This window comes from Tachyglossus aculeatus, chromosome 25 (genome assembly GCF_015852505.1).
Source record: "Tachyglossus aculeatus isolate mTacAcu1 chromosome 25, mTacAcu1.pri, whole genome shotgun sequence".
In the NCBI taxonomy this organism is placed as follows: Eukaryota; Metazoa; Chordata; class Mammalia; order Monotremata; family Tachyglossidae; genus Tachyglossus; species Tachyglossus aculeatus.
The window spans coordinates 24,006,616-24,030,730 of record NC_052090.1 but is presented as its reverse complement, the minus strand read 5'-3'; the positions used below and the strand labels follow the sequence as shown (position 1 = coordinate 24,030,730).

At 52.8% G+C, this 24,115-nt stretch overlaps 1 protein-coding gene across 5 annotated transcripts in view; it reads left to right on the top strand.

Moving 5' to 3' along the window:
- The window catches only part of NCOA2 (nuclear receptor coactivator 2), a 207,794-nt gene that overhangs the window by 143,013 nt on the left and 40,666 nt on the right, over window positions 1-24,115 (top strand). For all 5 annotated transcript variants that reach the window (XM_038766425.1, XM_038766427.1, XM_038766426.1 and 2 more), the window contains 7 exons: window positions 3,208-3,305; window positions 5,838-6,015; window positions 7,023-7,226; window positions 9,010-9,111; window positions 9,205-9,345; window positions 19,796-19,943; window positions 21,887-23,093. In XM_038766425.1, coding sequence (XP_038622353.1) covers window positions 3,208-3,305; window positions 5,838-6,015; window positions 7,023-7,226; window positions 9,010-9,111; window positions 9,205-9,345; window positions 19,796-19,943; window positions 21,887-23,093 — 2,078 coding nt within the window. The remainder of the gene's footprint in view (window positions 1-3,207; window positions 3,306-5,837; window positions 6,016-7,022; window positions 7,227-9,009; window positions 9,112-9,204; window positions 9,346-19,795; window positions 19,944-21,886; window positions 23,094-24,115) is intronic.

The following is a 24,115-nucleotide window of genomic DNA, read 5'->3' as shown; positions in this document are numbered from 1 at the left end:
AGCATGAGCTGAGAGTCAGAGGACCCGGGTTCTAATCCCGGCTCTGCCACTCGTCTGCCCTGTGTGACCCTGGGCAAGTCACTTGACTTCTCCAGGCCTCAGTTACCTCATCTGGAAAATGGGAAGTAAATCCTCCTCCCTCTGACTTAGACTGAGAGCCCCATGTGAGGTAGGGATCTTGTCTCTACCCCAGCGCTTAGAACGGTGCCTGACATGTGGTAAACACTCAAATACCATAGAAGAAAGGGAGACAGAGAGAGGCAAAGAAATGACTGTCATTGTTCCAGAAGGATCGATTCAGGCTTCTCATTTTGCTCAGACTGTGTCATGGAACTGCCTTAGGATTGATTTCCCTTGCCTGCTCAAATCTCAACCCTTCCACCGGTTTTCAACTCCGTGGGATAATAATAATAATGATGATGATAATAATAATGGTATTTGTTAAGCACTTACTATGTGCCAGTCACTGTACGAAGCGCTGGGGCGGATTCAAGCAAATTGGGTTGGACACGGTCCGTGTCCCGCATGGGGCTCAGAGTCTCCATCCCCATTTTACGGGTGAGGTAACCGAGGCCCAGAGAAGTGAAGTGACTCGCCCAAGGTCACGGCAGACAAGTGGCGGAGCCGGGATTGGAGCCCCTGACCTTCTGATTCCTAAGCCCTGGCTCTATCCACTACACCGTGCTGCTTGTAATAATCCCCCCGCCCGGTGCCTTGTACCTGAAGGGCGCTGCAAGGAAAGGTAGTTATTTCCGGTGGAGGAAACTGAGGCTCAGAGATGCCCACTGATTTGCCCAACGTCACACAGCAGGCTAGGGGCAGAGCCGGAGTTAGAACCCGGGTCTCCCAACTCCCCAGCCCGTGTATCTTCTCTAGACTAGAAGCTGCATGTAGGCAGGGGATGTTTCGACCGACTCTGCTGTACCATCCTCCCCCAAGCGCTTAGCACAGTGCTGTGCACACAGTGAGCGCTCAATAGATACCACTAGTGGATTGATCGATCGATTGCATCCATCTGCAGGTAGGTGGTTTCTGGTGCCACTCAATCTGTTACTTGATGACTCTCATTCTTATAATTCTTATTATAATAAACACTTACTAAATGTCAAGCACTGTTCTAGGCACTGGGGAGGTAATAATAATAATAATAACGGTACTTTTTAAGCACTTACTATGTGCTAAACACTGTTGTAAGCTCTGGGGTAGATACAAGTTAGTCTGGTTTGACATGGTCCCTGAACCACATGGGGCTCACCGTGGGAAGCAGCGTGTCTCACTGGAAAGAGCCCGGGTTTTGGTCGTCATCATCATCATCATCAATCGTATTTACTGAGCGCTTACTATGTGCAGAGCACTGTACTAAGCGCTTGGGAAGTACAAATCGGCAACATATAGAGACAGTCCCTACCCAACAGTGGGCTCACAGTCTAAAAATATAAAATATACATATGGAACTTTTAAAATAGAGGACTTTAACAACCCTTACTTAATTGGACACATTTTTTCTTCAAAAATAAGCACTTCCTAGTTATCTACCCCCAAACAGAGTTCATGGGTTCAAATCCCAGCTCCACTAGCTGTCATCTGTGTGACTTTGGCAAGTCACTTCAATCAATCAATCAATCAATCGTATTTATTGAGCGCTTACTGTGTGCAGAGCACTGTACTAAGCGCTTGGGAAGTACAAGCTGACAACATATAAAGACAGTCCCAACCCAACAGCGGGCTCACAGTCTAGAAGGGGGAGACAGAGAACAAAACCAAACATACTAACAAAATAAAATAAATAGAATAGATAGGTACAAGTAAAATAAATAAATAAATAGAGTAATAAATATGTACAAACATATATACATATATACAAGTGCTGTGGGGAAGGGAAGGAGGTAAGATGCGGGGGATGGAGAGGGTGCCTCAGTTACCTCATCTGTAAAATGGGGGTTAAGACTGTGAGCCCCACGTGGGACAACCTGATCACCTTGTAACCTCCCCAGCGCTTAGAACAGTGCTTTGCACATAGTAAGCGCTTAATAAATGCCATCATTGTTGTTATTATTACTAATCCCCATTTTACAGACGGGCACTGAAGGCACAGAGAATAATAATAACAGTATAAAGTGCTTACTATGTGCCAAGCACTGTTCTAAGCACTGGGGGCGATACAAGGTAATCAGGTTGTCCCACTTGGGGCTCACCATCTTAATCCCCATTTTACAGATGAGGTAACTGAGGCCCAGAGAGTGATGATGTTGATGATGATGATGATGATGGCATTTACCGGCTCTGCCACTTGTCAGCTGTGCAACTTTGGGCAAGTCACTTAACTTCTCTGTGCCTCGGTGACCTCATCTGTAAAATGGGGATTAAGACTGTGAGCCCCACGTGGGACAATCTGATAACCTGGTATCTATCCCAGCGCTTAGAACACTGCTTGGCACATAGTAAGCGCTTAACAAATACCATTATAAGCGCTTAGAACAGTGTTTGGCACATAGTAAGTGCTTAACAAATACCTTTATGAGTGCTTAGAACAGTGCTTTGCACGTAGTAAGCGCTTAATAAATGCCATCATTATTATTATTATTAAGCGCTTACTATGTGCAAAGCACTGTTCTAAGCGCTGGGGAGGTTACAAGGTGATCAAGTTGTCCCATGTGGGGCTCACCATCTTAATCCCCATTTTACAGATGAGGTAACTGAGGCCGAGAGAAGTGAAGTGGCTTGACCAAAGTCCCACAGCAAAGTGGCGGAGCCAGGATTAGAACCCATGCCCTCCCAGCCTCAGCCCCTTTTCATTAGACCATGCTACTTCCAGCGCTTGACACGTAATAAGCGCTTAACAAATGCCATCCCCTTCATCATCGTTAGTATTAAAGATGCTTAGGGAAGCAGCGTGGCTCAGTGGAAAGAGCCCGGGCTTTGGAGTCAGAGGTCATGGGTTCGAATCCCGGCTGCACCCTATGTCTGCTGTGTGACCTTGGGCAAGTCACTTAACTTCTCGGAGCCTCACCTGTAAAATGGGGATGATGACCGTGAGCCCCACGTGGGACAACCTGATCACCTTGTATCCCCCCAGCGCTTAGAACAGTGCTTTGCACATAGTAAGCACTTAATAAATGCCATTATTATTATTATTATTATTATTATTATTATTATTATTAGCAGTAGTATTATCGGTCTAATGGGCACGTCTGTCTGTTCCACCAGAGAAAGCCGCCAGCGTGGACGAAGTTCAGAAGTCAGACGTGTCCTCTACGGGGCAGAGCGTCATCGACAAGGACGCCCTGGGACCGATGATGCTGGAGGTATATATACCTGTATATATGTATATATGTTTGTACATATTTATTACTCTATTTATTTATTTATTTTACTTGTACATATCTATTCCACTTATTTTATTTTGTTAGTATGTTTGGTTTTGTTCTCTGTCTCCCCCTTTTAGACTGTGAGCCCACTGTTAGGTAGGGACCGTCTCTCTATGTTGCCAACTTGGACTTCCCAAGCGCTTAGTCCAGTGCTCTGCACACAGTAAGCGCTCAATAAATACGATAGATTGATTGATTGATTGAGGTGACCATGCCCTTCTCTCGGGGGTTGGGGCGCGCACACGCCAGAAACTTTCGGTTTTGGGGGGCTTCCACACGCCGATGCTGGGGGTCGGGGGAGAGGTGGTTCTCCCTCAGCCCCGGGAGAAGGCAGCTCCCCGCCCTCCGGGAGCATCGGGATCATGACAACCCCCAGAATTCCCGGTGCTCGTCTGTCTCCCCGAGCGCCGTCTCCCCCGTGATCTCATTTTCCCCGCTTAGTATCCTTCTGAGGGAAGAAATGATAATAATAAGAAGAAGAAGAACGGTATTTGTTAGGCGCTTACTCTGTGCCGGTCACTGGGGTGGATACAAGGAAATCGAGTCGGACGCAGTCCCTGTCTCCCTTGGGGCTCACAGTCTCATTTTCCGGCTGAGGCAACTGAGGCCCATCATCATCAATCGTATTTATTGAGTGCTTACTGTGTGCAGAGCACTGGACTAAGCGCTTGGGAAGTACAAGTTGGCAACATATAGAGACAGTCCCTACCCAACAGTGGGCTCACAGTCTAAAAGAGTGGGCTCACAGTCTAAAAGTCTTAATTCCCGTTTTACAGATGAGGGAACTGAGGCCCAGAGAAGTGAAGTGACTTGCCCAGGGTCACGTAGCTGACAAGTGCTAGAGAAGCAGCATGGCTCAGGGGAAAGAGCCCAGGCTTGGGAGTCAGAGGTCGTGGGTTCAAATTCCGGCTCCACCACTTGTCAGCTGGGTGACTTTGGGCAAGTCACTTAACTTCTCTGTGCCTCAGTTCCCTCATCTGTAAAACGGGGATTAAGACTGTGAGCCCCACATGGGACAACCTAATCACCTTGTATCCTCCCCCGCGCTTAGGACGGTGCTTTGCACATAGTAAGCGCTTAACAAATACCACAATTTTTATTATTTATTATTATTATTGTTGAGTGGAGGAGCTGGGATTGGAACCCATGACCTTCTGATTCCCAGACCCGGGCTCTATCCCCTCTACCGTGCTGCTTCTTGGGACGAGGCGGGCGCTATTATCCCCACTTTACAGATGAGAAGATCGAGGCCCTGAAAAGTGAAACAGCTTTTGCCCTGGGTCACTGAGCAGGCCACAGGCCCGTAGCATTCATTCATTCATTCATTCAGTCATTCAATCGTATTTATTGAGTGCTTACTGTGTGCAGAGCACTGTACTAAGCGCTTGGGAAGTACAAGTTGGCAACATATAGAGACGGTCCCTACCCAACAGCGGGCTCACAGTCTTGAAGGGGGAGACAGACAACAAAACAAAACATATTAACAAAATAAAATAAATAGAATAAATATGTACAAATAAAATAAATAAATAGAGTAATAAATACGTACATTCGCTCAGAGATTTGGGGGAAAGTGCTCCAGGAGACCCCCACACCAATAGCGTAAGCTCGTGGTGGGTAAGGAATGTGTCCATTAATGGTTCTATTGTCCTCCCCCAAGCGCTCAGTACAGTGCTCTGCTCACAGTAAGCACTTAGTAAATACAATCGAACAGAGTGGTGAGTTCTAAGCAGGGAACGTGTCCACTAATTCTGTTGTATTGAGCTCTCCCAAGCACGTAGTACAGTGCTGTGCACATAGTATGCACTCTGTAACTACCATTGATTAATTGATTCCTAAGAATCCTCCAAATATTTCCCTAATAGTAATAATAATGATGGTATTTGTTAAGCGCTTACTATGCGTCAAGCACCATACTAAGCACTGGAGTAGACACAAGATCATTAGGATCCGCGTGGGGCTCACGGCCTATTCATTCATTCAGTCGTATTTGTTGAGCGCTTACTGTGTGCAGAGCACTGTACTAAGCGCCTGGGAAGTACAGGTCGGCAACGTATAGAGACGGTCCCTACCCAACAACAGGCTCACGGCCTCTGCAGGTATTGAATCCCCATTTTACAGATGAGGGAACCGAGGCCCAGAGAAGCCAAGTGACCTGCCCGAGGTCGCACGGGAGACAAGCGGCGGAGCCGGGATTAGGACCCACGTCCCTCTGTCCCCCAGGCCTGGGCTTTTTCCGCTAGGCAATGATGCTCCTTCTCTCCAGGACATCGGCCCGCCCTGCCCCTCGACAGGTCTCCCTCTTCTTGGGGGGTCTTCGGGATCCCCCCGCCCTGCCAAGCTCCGGCCTCGAACCCTGGGCCCGACGTCGGTAGCTCAGGGTCCTCGCCGCGGCCCCCGCCACGCACCCTCCGGGGAGTCTGGCTCCGCCCCGGCTCACCCTCTTCCTTTTCCCGCCGCGGCTGCCAGGCCCTCGACGGATTCTTCTTCGTGGTGAACCCGGAGGGCAACGTGGTGTTCGTCTCGGAGAACGTGACGCAGTACCTGCGCTACAACCAGGAGGAGTTGATGAACACCAGCGTCTACAGCATCCTGCACGTGGGAGACCACAACGAATTGGTCCGAAACCTGCTGCCAAAGTCCATAGGTGAAGGGGGCGGGGTGTCCGCGGGGAGCGGGCGGGACGCTGATCCGCCCCAAACCATCCGCAGTCTCCAATGGCTCCGTTACAAAGTGGTGCTCGGGAAGCGCCGTCTAGGTGCCAAGCCCTGTACGAAGCGCTGGGGTCGAGACCGGATCATCAGGCGGCAGGCGGGGCTCACGATCTAAGGGGGAGGGAGACCGGGGAGCGGATCTCCGGTGTGCAGAAGGGGGAACTGAGTCCCAGAGAAATGAAGTGACGGGCCCGAGGTCACGCAGGAGACAAGTGGCGGAGCCGGGATTAAAAAAAAAAAATGATGGTATTTGTTAAGTGCTTACTAGGTGCCAGGCACTGTACTAGGCGCTGGGGTGGATACAAGCAAATCAGGTTGGACGCAGTCCCTGTCCCACATGGGGCTGGCAGTTCAGATTAGAACCCAGGCCCTCGAACTCCCAGGCCTCAGGCTATTTCCACTCGGCCACACTGCTTCTGTTCTGAAATGGAGAGTCTGTCTGGCTTTAGCAATCCTTAAATGCTCGCGCTGCGTTGATCGGTCCACGCCGTGGCTTTCCTCTCCTCCGGTCCACGGCAACGATCTTAGATCTAGGACCGCCGCCTCGTCCCATGACCCCCTCTGGTTTGGCAGTGGCCAAACTCGTTGTGGGCGGGGAGTGTGTCTATTTGTTGTTATAGTGTACTCTTCCAAGCGCTAAGGGCAGTGCTTTGCACACAGTAAGCTCTCAATAAATATGGTCAAATCTCCCGGGCCCCTCCTCTCCCAAGGAAGCCTTTTCCAAGGTGTCACCTCCTGTGTCCATCGGGAGTAACTTGGGCACCAATCTCCAAGTGCCGATTGGCCCATGTTATCTCCCTCTGTCTTCCCCGGGCTCCCAGGCTCCCTTCCCCAATTATCTGGGGGATTCCTGAGGCGGGGAGCTTTCCAGATTGCCCTCCGCCCAGCGGGCACGGACCCTCTCACCCCGCCGACGCCTTCTTTCCTCCCCCGGCCCCAGCCCCGTCCCCCACAGTGAACGGAGTCCTGTGGTCCGGCGAGACGCCGCGGCGGAACAGCCATACCTTCAACTGTCGGATGTTAGTCAAGCCGCTCACCGAGTCGGAGGAGGAAGGCCAGGATAACCAGGAAGCACATCAGAAATATGAAACTATGCAGTGCTTTGCCGTTTCCCAACCAAAGTCCATCAAGGAAGAAGGAGAAGGTGAGAGGGGAGAGGGACCGACTAGAAGTTGTGGCTTGACCCCCTGGCTTGCGTCAACCGTAGAAGGGATTTTTTCTCTCCCCCGGCTTCCCCGACTTTTCAGGCTAGCGTTTGCGAGAGTCCGATTTTCTGGCTTTCCGAGCCCCCGCGAAGGCCTTGTTTTTTCACTTCGGTCCTGCCGGAGGCGCGGCATTTGAAATGCCCGGTAACACAGTGTCAGGAATAAAACTGGAAAATGGCATCCTAAGTGCAGAGCAGGCCACTCATTTTCTTCCATGTTCAACCCCAAAGTGGAAAGCTAGGTCTGTTTGGGCTATTTTTAATGCCTGGGGTGAACACCCCCCGATTCCCTCCTGGTTAATTTTTTGTTTTCGAAAAAGAATGCAAAAGCCCCAAAAGGCGTATTGAATCCATTTCTGACCGAAGTTCCAAAGGCAAGGATTTCTGAAATCCAGTGACCCAATTTCAGATCTCTGGGCACACATGATGTGCATACCCAGTGGAGACGCGTGGAAGTTTTGGGGCGGCTCTTTTGACGTCCCGATTTCTTCACTTTTTCCAACGTCGTCCCGAAATCCCCGCCCACTGTGTCTCTGGGGCCAAGTTTTGTGCTCCTCTTCGGGTACCCCCGAAGCCAAAGGCGGCCACAGCTGATGAATCCATACCAGATGTTTTCCGAGAGGGCAGGGAAGGGACCGAGGCGTCGAGGGGTCGATCTCCCGAGCTGCCAGGAGGCTCGGACTCTAGGGATGAAAGGTGGTCTTGTTAGGCTTCTAATGGACACAGTGCCTTCCATGGACCCTGGCGTGGGCCGTGGAGGGATTCCTGGCAAGGGCTACTGATTGCTGGCAGTCCTCAAAACTCCCAAGAAAAGAAGGGCCCTTGGCAGAATGCCAAATCAGCTTCCAGTCGGCAATAAATTTGGGAGCAGATGAAGAGGGACATGGAAAACCCAGCAGTGGGGGGAGTGGGAAGGCCGCCCGGTCCTCAGGGTGAAACCGGCTAACTCCTGGTGCGTCCTTGTCCTCTTTGTCCCCCGCCTCCAATTCTCCCCCTGCTCCTCCTCTTCCTCCTCATAATAATAATAATGATGGCATTTGTTAAGCGCTTACTATGTGCCAGGCACCATACTAAGCACCGGGGTGGAGACAAGCAAATGGGGTCGGACCCAATCCCTGTCCCACGTGGGGCTCTTGGTCTCCATCCCCAGTTTCCAGATGAGGTCACTGAGGCCCAGAGCAGTGAAGTGACTTGCCTGAGGTCACGCAGCAGACCAGTGGTGGAGCCGGGATTAGAACCCATGACCTTCTGATACCCAGGCCCGGGCTCCATCCACCGTACCATGCATCTATGGCCCCCAAAGCCGCTTTCCGCCGCAGGGGGAGGGGGAACAAGCCAGCCCTGAGGACCCCTATCCGCCCCTCCCACACCGATGAAGGTGTTGGTGGTGGTGATTTAATAATAGTAATAATAATGATGGTATTTGTTAAGCGCTTACCATGTGCCAAGCACTGTTCTAAGCGCTGGGGGGGATACAAGGTGATCAGGTTGTCCCATGGGGGGCTCACAGTCTTCCTCCCCATTTTCCAGATGAGGGAACTGAGGCCCAGAGAAGTGAAGTGACTTTCCCAAAGTCACACAGCTGAGTCGGGATTTGAACCCGTGACCTCTGACTCCAAAGCCCGGGCTCTCTCCACTGAGCCACGCTGCTTCTCAGCGTGGTGATGGTGGTGTGATGTACCCGCGGCGGGTGCGAGTCGAGCGTGAACCCGTTCCCTTTCAGACCTGCAGTCCTGCCTGATTTGCGTGGCCAGAAGAGTCCCCATGAAGGAGAGGCCACTTCTTCCCTCCTCCGAAAGCTTCACCACACGCCAGGATCTCCAAGGTACGGGGGGGGGCGCGGGGGAGGGACGGAGGGGGAGGGTGCCAGCCCGGAAGCCCGAGGGCGGGGGTGACCCCCGCTGTCGCGACCCCCCAGGCAAGATCACCTCCCTGGACACCAGCACGATGCGGACGGCCATGAAGTCGGGGTGGGAGGATCTGGTGAGACGTTGCATCCAGAGGTTCCACGCCCAACACGAGGGCGACATCTCATTCTCCAAGAGGCATCACCAGGAAGGTACGGCCCATTCCCGGCACCCCCCCGCCCCCCAAAAACCGTGTTCTCGGGTGGGGGCGGGGGGTCTTAGTACATTGCTCTAGATCGCTCTTCTAGACTGTGAGCCCACTGTTGGGTAGGGACCGTCTCTATATGTTGCCAACTTGGACTTCCCAAGCGCCGAGTACAGTGCTCTGCACACGGTAAGCGCTCAATAAATACGATTGAATGAACTGCTCATTTAATAATAATAATAATATAATAATAATGATGGCATTTATTAGGCGCTTACTATGTGCAAAGCACTGTTCTAAGCGCTGGGGAGGTTACAAGGTGATCAGGTGGTCCCACGGGGGGCTCACAGTCTTGGGGTCACCCCCAAAGCAAGGCAGGCTCGACTTGAGGGTGTTGGAGGCGGGGAGCTATCGACACCCGGGGACAGGGAATGTGCCTGTTTATTGTTCTACTGTCATCATCAGTCGTATTTATTGAGCGCTTACTATGTGCAGAGCACTGTACTAAGCGCTTGGGAAGTACAAATTGGCAACATATAGAGACAGTCCCTACTCAACAGTGGGCTCACAGTCTACTGTCCTCTCCCAAGCGCTCAATAAATACGACTGAATGAATAAATGGGAGGCTGCCTGAGGAGGGTGACGGACTGAGCGCCTTAAAGCTCAGAGCACTGTAGGGAGCGTTGAGGGGAGGCTACAGCCGGGTCGGTCGGCCCCCGCACTCGGAGACCTGGCAGTCGGCCGTGTGCGGAACATTGTGCTGAGCGCTTGGGAGAGAGCAGTAGAGCTGGTTGACATGCAACTTCTGCCCTCAGGGATTTTTCAGTCTAATAGGTGCAGAGCACTGTATGCAGTGCCTGGAGGAGTAATCGGAAGACCCGATCTCTGATCAGGATTTTACAGCCTGTTGGGTGGAGGAGAATCAATCAATCAATCGTATTTATTGAGCACTTACTGTGTGCAGAGCACTGTACTAAGAGCTTGGGAAGTACAAGTTGTCAACATATAGAGACAGTCCCTACCCAACAGTGGGCTCACAGTCTAAAAGAGAAATGTACTGAGTGCTTAGGAGAGGACTTGCACCTGGATCTAGGACCTTGGGGCATTTAATAATAATTATAATATATAATAATAATTATAATAATAATGGTGGCATTTGTTAAGCGCTTACTATGTGCAAAGCACTGTTCTAAGCGCTGGGGGGGGATACAAGGTGATCAGCTTGTCCCACGGGGGGCTCACAGTCTTAACCCCCATTTTACAGATGAGGTCACTGAGGCTCAGAGAAGCTAAGTGACTTGCCCAAGGTCACGCAGCAGACTTGCGGTGGAGCCGGGATTAGAACCCATGACCTCGGACTCCCAAGCCCGGGCTCTTTCCACTGAGCCACGCTGCATTTAATATTCTCCCCACCCCAACCCCTTAACATAAATTTATGATTTATAGATTACAAATTGTTTATAGTAACATCCGTCTCCCCCTCTAGACTCTAAGCTGTTGGTGGGCTGGCAGTGTGTCTGCCTACCCTGTTGAATCCTCATTCCTTCATTCAGTCCTATTTATTAAGCACTTACTTTGTGCAGAACACTGTACTAAGCCCTTGGGAAAGTACAATACAATAAACGGTGACATTCCCTACCCTCAACGAGCTGACTAGTCTAGAGTCCCAAGCTCTTAGAACAGTGCTCTGCATACAGTTAACGCTCAATAAATAAGCTCGATCGTTTGACTGTAGATCTGACACCTACCCTCAAGAAGTTGACTGTCTACCTGCCGGGTACAGAGCACTGTACTAAACACTCGGCAGGGTACAATAGAGGTGCCATATCCCGTCTAGACCGTGAGCCCGTTGTTGGGTAGGGATTGTCTCCATTTGTTGCTGAATTGTACTTCCCAAGCGCTTAGTACAGTGCTCTGCACACAGTAAGTGCTCCATAAATACAATTCAATGAGTGCATGAAAGAAGCTTACAGTCTCCCTGCCGTGTTCAGAGCACTGTACTGAGCTCTTGGGAGAGTACAGTTGAGTGGATAGACATCATCCCTGCCCTCAAGGAGTTTACGAGTCTAGCCGGGGAGACAGACACTAATATCGATTGCAGTTAAGAGGAGGTAATGGAGTATAAAGATTTGTACAAGTTGTTGCCGACTTGTACTTCCCAAGCGCTCAGTACAGTGCTCTGCACACAGTAAGCGCTCAATAAATACGATTGATTGATTGTACCTAAGTGGTCCGGGTGGCCAAGTTGTGTTTCGGCAAGGCAGAAGTGCTGAAGGGACTGTCAAGAGGGAACTAGGTTGTGAAGAGAGAAGACTAGTCCGGGAAGACCTCCTGGGGGAGGTGTGATTTCACAAGAACTTTGAAAAGAAGCAGCGTGGCTCAGTGGAAAGAGCCCGGGCTTCGGAGTCCGAGGTCATGGGTTCAAATCCCGGCTCCTCCAGTTGTCAGCTGGGTGACTTTGGGCAAGTAACTTCACTTCTCTGGGCCTCAGTGACCTCATCTGTGAAATGGGGATGAAGACCGTGAGCCCCCCGTGGGACCACCTGATCACCTTGTAACCTCCCCAGCGCTTTGAACAGTGCTTTGCACATAGTAAGCGCTTAATAAATGCCATTAATGATAATAAAAGATGGGGAGAGCGGTGGTCTCCGCAGCATTGGCTTTAAAGCAGTCCGCCTCCTTGCCCCCCTCCTACCACCCAGCCCGCACACTCAGCTCCTCTGGTGCCACTAACCTTCTCACTGGGCCTCCTCCCGGAGGCCTTCCCAGACTGAGCCCCTTCCTTCCCCTCCCCCCTCGTCCCCCTCTCCATCCCCCCATCTTACCTCCTTCCCTTCCCCACAGCACCTGTATATATGTATATATGTTTGTACATATTTATTACTCTATTTATTTATTTATTTTACTCGTACATATCTATTCTATTTATTTTATTTTGCTAGTATGTTTGGTTTTGTTCTCTGTCTCCCCCTTTTAGACTGTGAGCCCACTGTTGGGTAGGGACCGTCTCTATATGTTGCCAACTTGTACTTCCCAAGTGCTTAGTACAGTGCTCTGCACACAGTAAGTGCTCAATAGATACGATTTATGATGATGATGATGGGCCCCCACCTCGCCTGTCTTTCCTCCCGACCCCTGGCCCACATCCTGCCTCTGGCCCAGAACGCCCTCCCTCATCAAATCTCCCAGAAAATCACTGACCCCTGCTTCAAAGCCTTACTGAAGGCCCGTCTCCTCCAAGAGGCCTGCCCAGACTAAGCCCCGCTTTTCCTCATCTCCCAGTCCCTTCCGCATCGCCCTGACTCACTCCCTTGCTCTTCCCCCTTCCCAGCCCCACAGCATTTCTGTCCGTATCTTTTTATTTATTAATTTTTATTTATGTCATTTTATTCATTTATATTGATGTCCGCCTCCCCCTCTCTAGACCGTAAGCTTGTCTGGGGCAGGGAATGTAATTGTTTATTGCTATATAGTACTCTCCCAAGGGCTTAGTTCAGTGCTCTGCACACAGTAAGCGCTCAGTAAATATGATTGAATTGAATGAGGTGGGAGAGTGTTCCAGGAAGCATGTGAACAAGAGGTCAGTAGCAGGGGACAAATGGAGGAGTAGCTCTGCCACATGCCTGCTGGGTGATTTTGGACAAGTCACTTAACGTCTCCTTGCCTCAGTCTCCTCAACTGTTTAGACTGTGAGCCCACTGTTGGGTAGGGACTGTCTCTATATGTTGCCAATTTGTACTTCCCAAGCGCTTAGTACAGTGCTCTGCACATAGTAAGCGCTCAATAAATACGATTGATGATGATGATGATGGGCTCAAGATGCCCATTTTCCCTCCTCCCTGGACTGGAAGCCCCACGTGGGACAGGGACTGTGTCCGACCTGAACACCCTGTATCTACCCCAGTACTTGGCACAGAGTAAGTGCCTAACAAATGCCATCGTTATCATCATTATTGTTATTACTAATAATGACAATAATGATGATCGTTATAAGGGTAATTAATAACAATAATAATAGCAGTCGTCTCGGTTCCATCGCTTGCCCGCTGCGTAACCTTGGGCAAGTCACTTAACTTTTTTGCACCCCGTCTCCTCATCTGGAAAAGTTTGAAAGTATGTTCCTTCTCCCTTAGATCTGTGTGACCTTGGGCAGGTCATTTCACTTCTCTGGGCCTCAGTTCCCTCATCTGTAAAATGGAGATTGAGACTGTGAGCCTCACGTGGGACAGGGACTGTGTCCAACCCAATTTGCTTGTATCCACCCCAGCACTTAGTAAAGTACTTGGCACATAGTAGGCGCTTAGCAAATACCATTATTATTATTATTATTATTATTATTATTATTATTATTATTATTATTTTGAGTCCTGTGTGGGGCGGAGACTGCACCTGATCCGATTGAGTCGTACCAGCCCCAAAGCTGAGCACACTGCTTATCACACAGTACAAATACCACGATTATAACTACTAATAGAGGGAGTTTCCGCTTAGCATGGAGAGGATCGGAGGAATTCGGATGGGTCCAAGGATCGGAGAGATGTGCCCAAGATGATGATCTAGAAAACGTTCCGGGGAGCAGAGTCAAGTCCGGACTGTTCCCTGTGGGGAGGGAATGTGTCTATCAACTCTCTTTGTGTCTCCCAAGCGCTCTGCACACCGTAAGCGCTTGCCGTAAGCCAGAGCCAAATCTGGAGACGTTGTGGAGGAAGGAATGCCTGGAATTTAGTGACCAGCTGGACAGAGAAGCAGCTTGGCTCTGTGGAAAGAGCCCGGGCTTTGGAGTCAGAGGTCATGGGTTCAAATCCTGGCTCCTTCAATTGTCAGCTGGGTGACTTTGGGCAAGTCACTTAACTTCTCTGGGCCTCAGTTCCCTCATCTGTCAAATGGGGATTAAGACCCCTGTGGGACAACCTGATCACCTTGTAACCTCCCCATTGCTTAGAACAGTGCTTTGCACGTAGTAAGCGCTTAATAAATGCCATCATTATTATTATTATTATAGGGGCTGAAAGAGAGGGAGGAGTCCAGGTTAATGCCGCGTGTGCTTCATTCTCTGCACATGGTAAACACTCAATAAATACGATTGAATGAATTCAGAGCCCAGCTGGGTTGTCTCGGCGGGGCCGATTCATTCAGTTTGTATTTGTCATTCGTTCAGTCGTATTTATTGAGAGCTTACTGTGTGCAGAGCACTGTACTAAGAGCTTGGGAGAGGACAATAGAACAATAAGCAGACACTTTCCCTTCCCACCACTAACCGACAGTCTAGAGGGGGAGGTCAGACCACCCGCTTAAGGCTGAAACCTCTTTGACAGAGTTGAGCAAAATCGTCGTGGCCAAGGAATGTGTCTGTTTATTGCTGTATCGACCTCTCCCAAGAGTTTAGTACAGTGCTCTGCACACAGCAAGTGCTCAGTAAATACAATTGAATGAATGAATGCTCTGAAAATCCCAGAGGGGGACTATCAGGAGGCGAAAACAGCAAACCAAGAATTAGAATGGCATCTTGGGGTAAGAAAAAAGCCCCTCGCTTGCCCTCCCAAAGCCGCCTTCCTTACCCGGAGCAAGCCGGACTACTGGATTGTGGGGAAACGGTTATCTGGGTATGGGTAGGGCGTTACCTTGGTTACCGCTAGGGTGGTTACCTGGGTTACCGGTGAGCCGGTTGCCTTGGTTACCGGGAGGCGGCCAGGGACAGGGTGCCTCAAGGAGTTACCAAACTGCTCGAGTGTCCTTTATTCGTGTAGCTCAGGGCGCCGCGGCTTCCCAACCCTGGCCGCGGGGTCGGAATAGAAATACAAATATTCAGATATTGGTTTTTTTTTTTATTACTGCGTAATATATAAATCGTAGCCATGGTAACCGTTGAGCGTTTTGATTTATCCCTCGGGGTTCTCGGGCCCACTGCTTCTTCTCTTAGAATTTTCCTTCGTCGGATATGAGCCCTTCCAACCTCCCCGGACACTTTGCTTCCCAGGCAGCGTCCCGGAATCGAGCGATGGTATTTGTCGTGCGCTTATCGCGTGCAGAGCCCCGTACCAAGAGAAGCAGCCTGGCTCAGTGGAAAGAGCACAGGCTTTGGAGTCAGCGGTCATGGGTTCAAATCCCGGCTCTGCCAATTGTCAGTTGTGTGACTTTGGGCAAATCACTTCACTTCTCTGTGCCTCAGTTACCTCATCTGTAAAATGGGGATTAAAACTGTGAGCCCCCTGTGGGACAACCTGATCACCTTGTTACCTCCTCAGTGCTTAGAACAGTGCTTTGCACATAGTAAGCGCTTAACAAATACCATTATTATTATTATTATTATTACTGTATGTACGGCACTGTTCTAAGCGATGGGAGAGTACAGCAGTTGGTAATGATGGTAATGACTGTGGTATTTGTTAAGCGCTTACTAGATATCAGGTATTGTATTAAGCGCCAGGATAGATACAAGATCATCAGGACCCACATGGGGCTCACTGTCTAAATAGGAGGGAGAAAGGGTATTGAATCCCCATTTTGCAGATTCGGGAACTGGAACCCAGAGAGATTAAGTGACTTGCCCAAGGTTGCCAGCGGGGAAGAGGCGGAGCCGGAATAAGAACCCAGGACCTCCGGCTCCCAGATCTAACCCCAAGGAACTCACAGTCTAGTTGGGGAAGACAGACGTGAATGTGAATTTCAGGTAGGGGAATGGCAGAGTCTGAGGATGGAGACGTGAAGTGCCGAGAAGCTGGGGTGACTATGAAAGTGCTTGGGGCTCGCAAGCGCATAGGAGATTGAGAAGAGGGGGAGCTTAGGGTGGGGAGATGAGATGTTCTCCAGGGAAGTCTTCCTGGAGGAGGCAAGATTTGAGTAGGGCTCTGCAGATGAGGAGAGCGGTGGTCTGTCAGACATGAAGGCGGAGGGAGTTCCAGACAGGAGGGAGGGTCTGAGCAAGGCCCTGACAATGAGACGGGAGCAGGGTGCAGTCCTTACCCGGGCACTCCCAAGCGCTTAGTACAGTGCTCTGCACTTAGTAAGTGCTCAATAAATGCCATCGACCTCCTGATTGATTAGAAGAGCGAAGTGCTGAGTCGTGGGGAACAGCGTGTTCACAGATGGCAATGATGGTATTCGTTAAGCGCTTACTACGTGCCAGGCACTGTACTAACCCCTGCGGTGGATGCAAGCAAATCGAGTTGGGCACAGTCCCTGTCCCACGTGGGGCTCACGGTCTCAATCCCCATTTTACAGGTGAGGGAACTGAGGCCCAGAGAAGTGAAGTGACTTGGCCAAGGTGACCCAGCGGACAAGGGGCGGAGCCGGGATTAGCACCCACGATCTTCTACTTTCCAGGCCCGTGCTCTAGCCATTACATAATCCCACACACTACATGCACTGGCCCAGCTGGGCCAATCCCAGTGCCCCTCACGCCATTCCATCTGGCTGGCACGCTCCAAGATGCCAAGGGGAATTGGCACCCCTGTGGAAGAATTAAGCGGGTCCGCCCCGCGTTTCCTGGAAACCCATCAGAGGCCAAGAGATCGCCCTCTCCGTAACATGTCACATCCAGGTCGGGAAGCGCGGGTCATGATGAGGGTGATCCAGGCATCCTCGGCAGTGGGTAACCAGGCCCGCCACTCGATCCTGCAGTCGTGGGGAGGGGGCCTCCTGGGGCCGAACTGAAACAGTCTCCCTCCCTGGAAATCATCCGTGTTGGGAAAAGCATCCCGCCGGGGACTCGGGCGGCCCGGCTACCACTGGCGCTCCAATAGGGGTGGGGATGGGCAGAGTTGCCCCCCAGACAGGCCAGGGAGTCTGACCCCACCCTCGAATCACCCCCAGGCAGGGCTACCCACCTCGTGCTGGCCAGCTTGTCATCCGGGCCAAAGTGAGTCCACTTGGCTCCTTACTGAACCCCCTCTCCCGGGGCGCGGGGCGACGTGTGCAGGGGGGATGCTGCCAAGGAGGTAACTCGGGGCGAGGGATAAGCCTGTTCTGCAGCGGATCCAGAATCCTCTTGGCACTGGGGGTGATGACCATCGTAGGTAAAGGCTGACGGCTCGAGTCCGAAAGTTATTTTAACGAAGGCTGACTTTGATCCCTCCCGATCCAGGTCAGAGGGTTTTCCTGCTGGCCTGCGACACTCTGGATCCAAGTCATGTGGACTGGTGTTGTCTCGTGGCTTTTTTGTTTTTTTATGGTATTTGTTAAGCTCCTACCGTGTGCCGGGCACTGTACTGAGCGCTGGGGGAGATAGAAGCTGATCAGCTTGGACACAGTCCCCGTCCCACATGGGGTTCACAGTCTTAATCCGCAATTGACAGATGAGGTAACCGAGGTGCGGAGAATCGAAGCGACTTGCCCAAGATCTAGATTAGAACCCAGGGCCCCTGACTCTGGGCCCGAGCTCAATCCATTAGAACACGCTGCTTGTCAGGATGGGCTCTTCCTAGTTTTTTGCTTTTCTTCTTCTTTTTTAAACCCTGAAAACGGTCTTAAAGTGATTTTACCTTGACTTGTTGGTCTCTAGATCACCCTGGGGCCTGGCCTCGTAAGGCAGCATTGGGGACGGGCAGGCTGCTGGAGTTGCACGTGACCTAATACTATGAATCCTAATCGTCATCACCCTGAGAGTTGTGACGTTTGCTGAGCGCTCACTATGTGCCAAGCGCTGTGTGCCAGATGGAAAATAATCGGGCCAGCGACAGGCCCCATCCCTCACGGGGCTCGCGGTCCAATGAAGAGGGACAACAGATATTTCATCCCCCTTTTACACATGAGGAAACTGAGGCACAGCGAAGCGATTTGGCCGAAGTCACAGAGAGGGCAGTTGTCGAAGCTGGGGACAGAACCTAGGTCCTCTGACACTCTCAGGCCCGCTGGGCCTCTGGCGGGCGGGGAACGTGCCTACCAACTCTGTGGTATTGTCCTCTCCCAAACGCTTAGTACAGTGCTCTGCACGCAGCAAGCACTCAATAAATACCATTGACCGATCGATTGATTCGGGAGAAGCAGCACGGCCCAGTGTAAAGAGAACAGGCCTTGGAATCATCCCCAGCTCCGCCAGTTTGCTTGCTGTGTGACCTTGGGCAAATAATAATAATAATAATTTTGGTATTTGTTAAGCGCTTACTATGTGCCAAGCACTGTTCTAAGCGCTGGGGAAGATACATGGTAATCAGGTTGTCCCACATGGGGCTCACAGTCTTAATCCCCATTTTCCAGATGAGGGAACTGAGGCCCAGAGAAGTTAAGTGACTTGCCCAAGTTCACACAGCTGACAAGTGGCAGAGCCGGGATTGGAACCCATGACCTCTGACTCCAAAGCCCGGGCTCTTTCCACTGAGCCACGCTGCTTCTCTCAAATCGCTTGACTGCTCTGTGCCTCAGTTGCCTCAAGTGACAGATGGAGATTCGCTGCCTGTTCTCCCTCCTGATGAGTCCGTGAGCCCCACGCGGGGCAGGAACTGTCTGACCCAATCGACCCGTACCTAATAATAATAATAATTACTGTGGTTTTCGTTAAGCACTTACCACGTGCCAGGCACTGTACAAAGCGCTGGGGTGGATACAGGCAAATCAGGTTGGACTCAGCCCTGTCCCACATGGGGCGCTTACTATGTGCCAAGCGCTGTGGTAGATTCAAGGCAATCAGGTCGGACACGGCCCCCATCCCAGATGGGGCCCCCACTCTCATCCGCCTTTTACCGATGATAGACCTGAGTGACTTGCCCAAGGTCACACAGCAGATTCATTCATTCATTCAGTCGTATTCATTGAACGCTTACTGTGTGCAGGGCACTGTACTAAGCGCTTGGGAAGTACAAGTCGGGAACATATAGAGACGGTCCCCACCCAACAACGGGCTCACAGTCTGGAAGGGGGAGACAGACAGCAAAACAAAACATGTGGACAGCTGTCAAGCCATCAGAATAAATAGAAATAAAGCTAGTTGCATATCATTAACAAAATAAATAGAATAGTTAATATGTACAAGTAAAATAGAGTAATAGCAGCACTTAGAACAGTGCTTTGCACATAGTAAGCGCTTAATAAATGCCATTATTATTATTATTATACAAGTGCTGTGGGGAGGGGAAGGAGGTAGGGCTGGGGGGATCATCATCATCATCATCAATCGTATTTATTGAGATATTTATTGGGGATGGGGAGGAGGAGAGGGAAAAGGGGGCTCAGTCTGGGATGAGTGGCGGAGCCCACGTCCTCCGATTCCCAGGCCCGGGCTCTCGCCACTGGGCCGTGCTGCTTCCCAGACCTCTCCCGACGCTTAGAACAGTGTTTGGCACGTGGTAGATGCCTAACAGATACCGCAGAGAAAACCGGATACCCATCGCAGCCCACTCGGCCCCTCTGGGAGCTCGAAGCAGACGGGCAGAAGCGGGGTTGGGGGTGGCAGGTGGAGGGGTCCCGATCCGGGTCTCCGTCTCCTAAGACGTCCCCCACCCCGTGTGTTCGCTCCCCCACAGTGCTGCGGCAGGGCCTGGCCTTCAGCCCCATCTACCGCTTCTCCCTGTCGGACGGCACCATCGTGGCCGCCCAGACCAAGAGCAAGCTCATCCGCTCTCAGACTACTAACGAACCTCAGCTCGTCATATCGCTGCACACGCTGCACAGGTAACCCTTGGCCGTTCCCAGAACCGCCGCCGCCGCCTTCCGAGGAGACGAGGCCCGGCTCTCCCCGGCCCGGGGCCGGGTCCTTGGGCGTCTCCGGCCAGCGGCCGTGGGCCAATCAATCAATCAGTCGTATTTATTGAGCGGTTACTGTGTGCAGAGCACTGTACTAAGTGCTTGGGAAGTCCAAGTTGGCAACATATAGAGACAGTCCCTACCCAACAGTGGGCTCACAGTCTAAAAAAGTCCGCCACTCAGCCGACAGGGTGACTTCCCCTCTCAGGACCGAGTTCCAAGTTTCCGTTGCCCCTGCATCGTCCCGATTTGGGACCCTGGTGTGTTCCCGGGGCAGGGCCCAGCCCCTGGACTGACCTCAATCAATCAATCAATCAATCAATCATATTTATTGAGCACTTACTGTGTGCAGAGCACTGGACTAAGCGCTTGGGAAGTCCAAGTTGGCAACATATAGAGATGGTCCCTACCCAACAGCGGGCTCACAGTCTAGAAGGTCTGGTCAGGCAGGCGATCGTATTTATCGGGCGCTTACTGTGTGCAGAGCACTGGACTAAGCGCTTGGGAGAGGACGATAGGAAAATATAACGGTCGTTCGGTCCAGCCGTCCGTTGGTGGTATTTATTGAGTGCTTACCATGTGCAGAGCACTGTACTAAGCACTTGAGAGAGTAAAATAGAACAGTATAACAGTGAGTCAGTCATTCGTATTTACTGAGAGCTTACTGTGCAGAGCGCTGGACTAAGCACTTGGAAACGTAAAATAGAACAATTTAACAGTGAGTCAGTCATTTGTATTTATTGATTGCTTACCGTGTGCAGAGCACTGGACTAAGCGCTTGGGAGAGGAGAATAGAGTAATATAATCATCAGTCTGCCAGTCCGTCGTATTTATTAAGCGCTTACCGTGTTAAGCGCTTACCGTGTGCAGAGCACTGGACTAAGCACTTGGGAGAGGACGATAGAAAAATATAACGGTCAGTCTGTCTATCCGTTGGTTTTATCTACTGAGAGCTTACCGTATGCAGAGCACTGGACTAAGCACTTGAGAGAGTAAAATAGAACAATATAACAGTGAGTCAGTCATTTGTATTTATTGATTGCTTACCGTGTGCAGAGCACTGGACTAAGCGCTTGGGAGAGGGGAATAGAGTAATATAATCATCAGTTGGTCAGTCAGTCGTATTTATTGAGCGCTTACCGTGTGCAGAGCACTGGACTAGGCACTTGGGAGAGGTTGATAGAAAAATATAATGGTCGGTCGGTCCATCCATCCGTCGGTGGTATTTATTGAGTGTTTACTGTGTGCAGAGCACTGGATTAAGCACTTGGGAGAGGATGATAGAACAATAAAACAGACACATTCCCCTCCCACATTGAGCTACCAGTCTAGAGGGGTCCGGTGGGCGTGGGAAATCCCGGCCGGGGGGCCACGTGGTGGGCACAAAATGGCTCGGCCCCTTACTGCCATTGGGGTTGGCGTTGCTTCAGAAACTGCCCATTTTGACTGTTTTCTTCCCTCCTCAACTGGACTGTTGATTCATTCATTCGTATTTATTGAGCGTCTACTGTGTGCAGAGCACTGGACTGAGCACTTGGGAGAGGACAACAGAATAATGAGCGGACACGTTCCCTGCCCACAGCGAGCGGACAGTGTAGGGGACTAGCTTACTTTTCCCTCCCGCTTTTACACCCTGGGATTAGAACTGAGGTTTTTGGGGGGCAGGGGGAGAGCCCCAAGTGGTCTTTGCCCCCCACCCCAGCTCTGCTCCAGGCTCCCGACGCTCCAGCTGGGCGGTGGGAGGAGAGAGGCAGCAGTGTCGTCCCGAGCCGGGCCTCGGGAAGCATCCGTGGGGGCGGGTTCGGGAGACCGCGTGTCCGTCCGGCGGGTCTGCCCGCGCTAACGCCCCGCTGTCCTCGTCGGCCTCGCAGAGAGCAGAACGTGTGCATGATGAGCGCGCAGCAGGAGCTGAGCGGCCCGGCACCGGGTAAGGCGCTGAGCGCCGTGAGCGGTGGCGTTCCCGCCCACCAGGCCCCAGGCCCGGATGCGCCCAACGGCGGCGGCTTCGCCCTCAACGGCCCCAAGGAGCCGGCGGGCCTGGCCGGGGCCCGGTTCGCCGGCGTGGCGGCGGGGGGCCTGAGCCACGGGGCGCCCACTCCTCAGGGTACAAACTACGCACTCAAGACAAACAGCCCCTCGCACGGCAGCCCCGGCCTGCCTCCCGGGGGCGGCGGGGGTCCGGCGGCGGGCTCCATGCTGTCCCCGCGGCACCGGGTCAGCCCCGGCGTGGCCGGGAGCCCCCGGATCCCCCCCGGCCAGTTCTCCCCCGCCGCCGGGAGCCTGCACTCCCCCGTGGGCGTGTGCGGCGCCACAGGAAATAGCCATAGCTACGCCAACAGCTCCCTGAACGCCCTGCAGGCCCTGAGCGAGGGGCACGGGGTGGCCCTGGGCCCACCCCTGGCCTCGCCCGAACTCAAGCTGGTCCACCTGCAGAACTCCCCGGGCCACCTGAACCCTCCCCCGCTGGCCAAGATGGGCGGCCCGGACTCGAAAGACTGCTTCGGCCCGTACGCCGAGGCCCCGGAGGGCAGCCCCGGGCCGGCCGAGGGCGGGGAGCGGGCCGAGGCCCCGGGCCGCCCGCACGACTCCAAGGGCCAGACCAAGCTCCTGCAGCTGCTGACCACCAAATCGGACCAGACGGAGCCCTCCCCGCTGCCCGGCTCGCTGGGCGAGGCGGCCAAGGAGCCCGGGCCGGGCCCCGGCGGGCCGGCCGGCTCCACCCACGGGATCTCGCTCAAGGAGAAGCATAAGATTTTGCACAGGCTCCTGCAGGACAGCAGCTCCCCCGTGGACCTGGCCAAGCTGACGGCCGAGGCCACGGGCAAGGAGCCCGGCCAGGAGCCGGCCGGCCCGCCCTCGGCCGAGGTGACCGTCAAGCAGGAGCCCGTCAGCCCCAAGAAGAAGGAGAACGCGTTACTGCGCTACTTGCTGGACAAGGACGACAGCAAGGACGTGGGCCTGCCCGACGTGGGCCCCAAGCCGGAGCGCCTGGACGGGAAGGCCGACCCCGCCGGCCCCCCGAAGCTGCTGGCTTTGAAGGTGGAGAAGGAGGAGGTGGGCTACGAGCCCGGAGACCAGGTGAGGGGGCGGGGGCCGGGGGGCTCTCCCGGGGGCGGGCTGGGAGGCCGGACTCGGCCGGGTGGGCCCACGGTTTTCGAGCGGGGCACCTCCTCCCCGGCCCCGAGACGCCGGACCTTTCGGCTGGACTCCGGGAGGACTTTCGCACCCGGTCGTGGAACCCAAGATCTGCGGCCGTCCCCGCCTCGCTCGATCCGGCGAGAGCCTTTACTGAGCGCCCGCCCCCGGGTAGTGGATGCCAGCCCCGCCCTGGAGAACCTTCCCTTCCGCCGAGCGCAGAGCTCAGTACCCGGCACTCGGGACAGGACGATAGAGTCGGTAGATGTGACCCCTGCCCTCGGGGAGCTTACGGTCAGCGTACTCCATGCGGAGCACCGTATTGAATGCCTGGGAGTGTGGGGGAGGACCATACGGTCAGTAGACACGACCCCTGCCCGTGAAGAGTTTACGTTCATCCGTTCGTTCAGTCATATTTATTGAGCGCTCGCTATGTGCGAAGCACCGTACTAAGCACTTATGGTCAGCGCGGTACATGCAGAGCGCTGTACTGAACGCCCGGGAGCGTGGGAGAGGACATCGTGTTAGTGTGATCCCTGCCCTCGAGGAGCGTACAATTACTGTACTATGTGTGGAGTGCTGTACCAAATGCCTGGGAGCGTGGGAGAGGACCATATGGTCAGTAGACACGACCCCCGCCAGTGAAGAGTTTACGTTCATCCGTTCGTTCAGTCATATTTATTGAGCGCTCACTATGTGCGAAGCACCGTACTAAGCACTTATGGTCAGCGCGGTACATGCAGAGCATTGTACTGAACGCCCGGGAGCGTGGGAGAGGACATCGTGATAAGTGTGATCCCTGTCCTCAAGGAGCGTACAATTAGTGTACTATGTGTGGAGTGCTGTACCAAATGCCTGGGAGCATGGGAGAGGACCATATGGTCAGTAGACACGACCCCCGCCAGTGAAGAGTTTACGTTCATCCGTTCGTTCAGTAATATTTATTGAGCGCTCACTATGTGCGA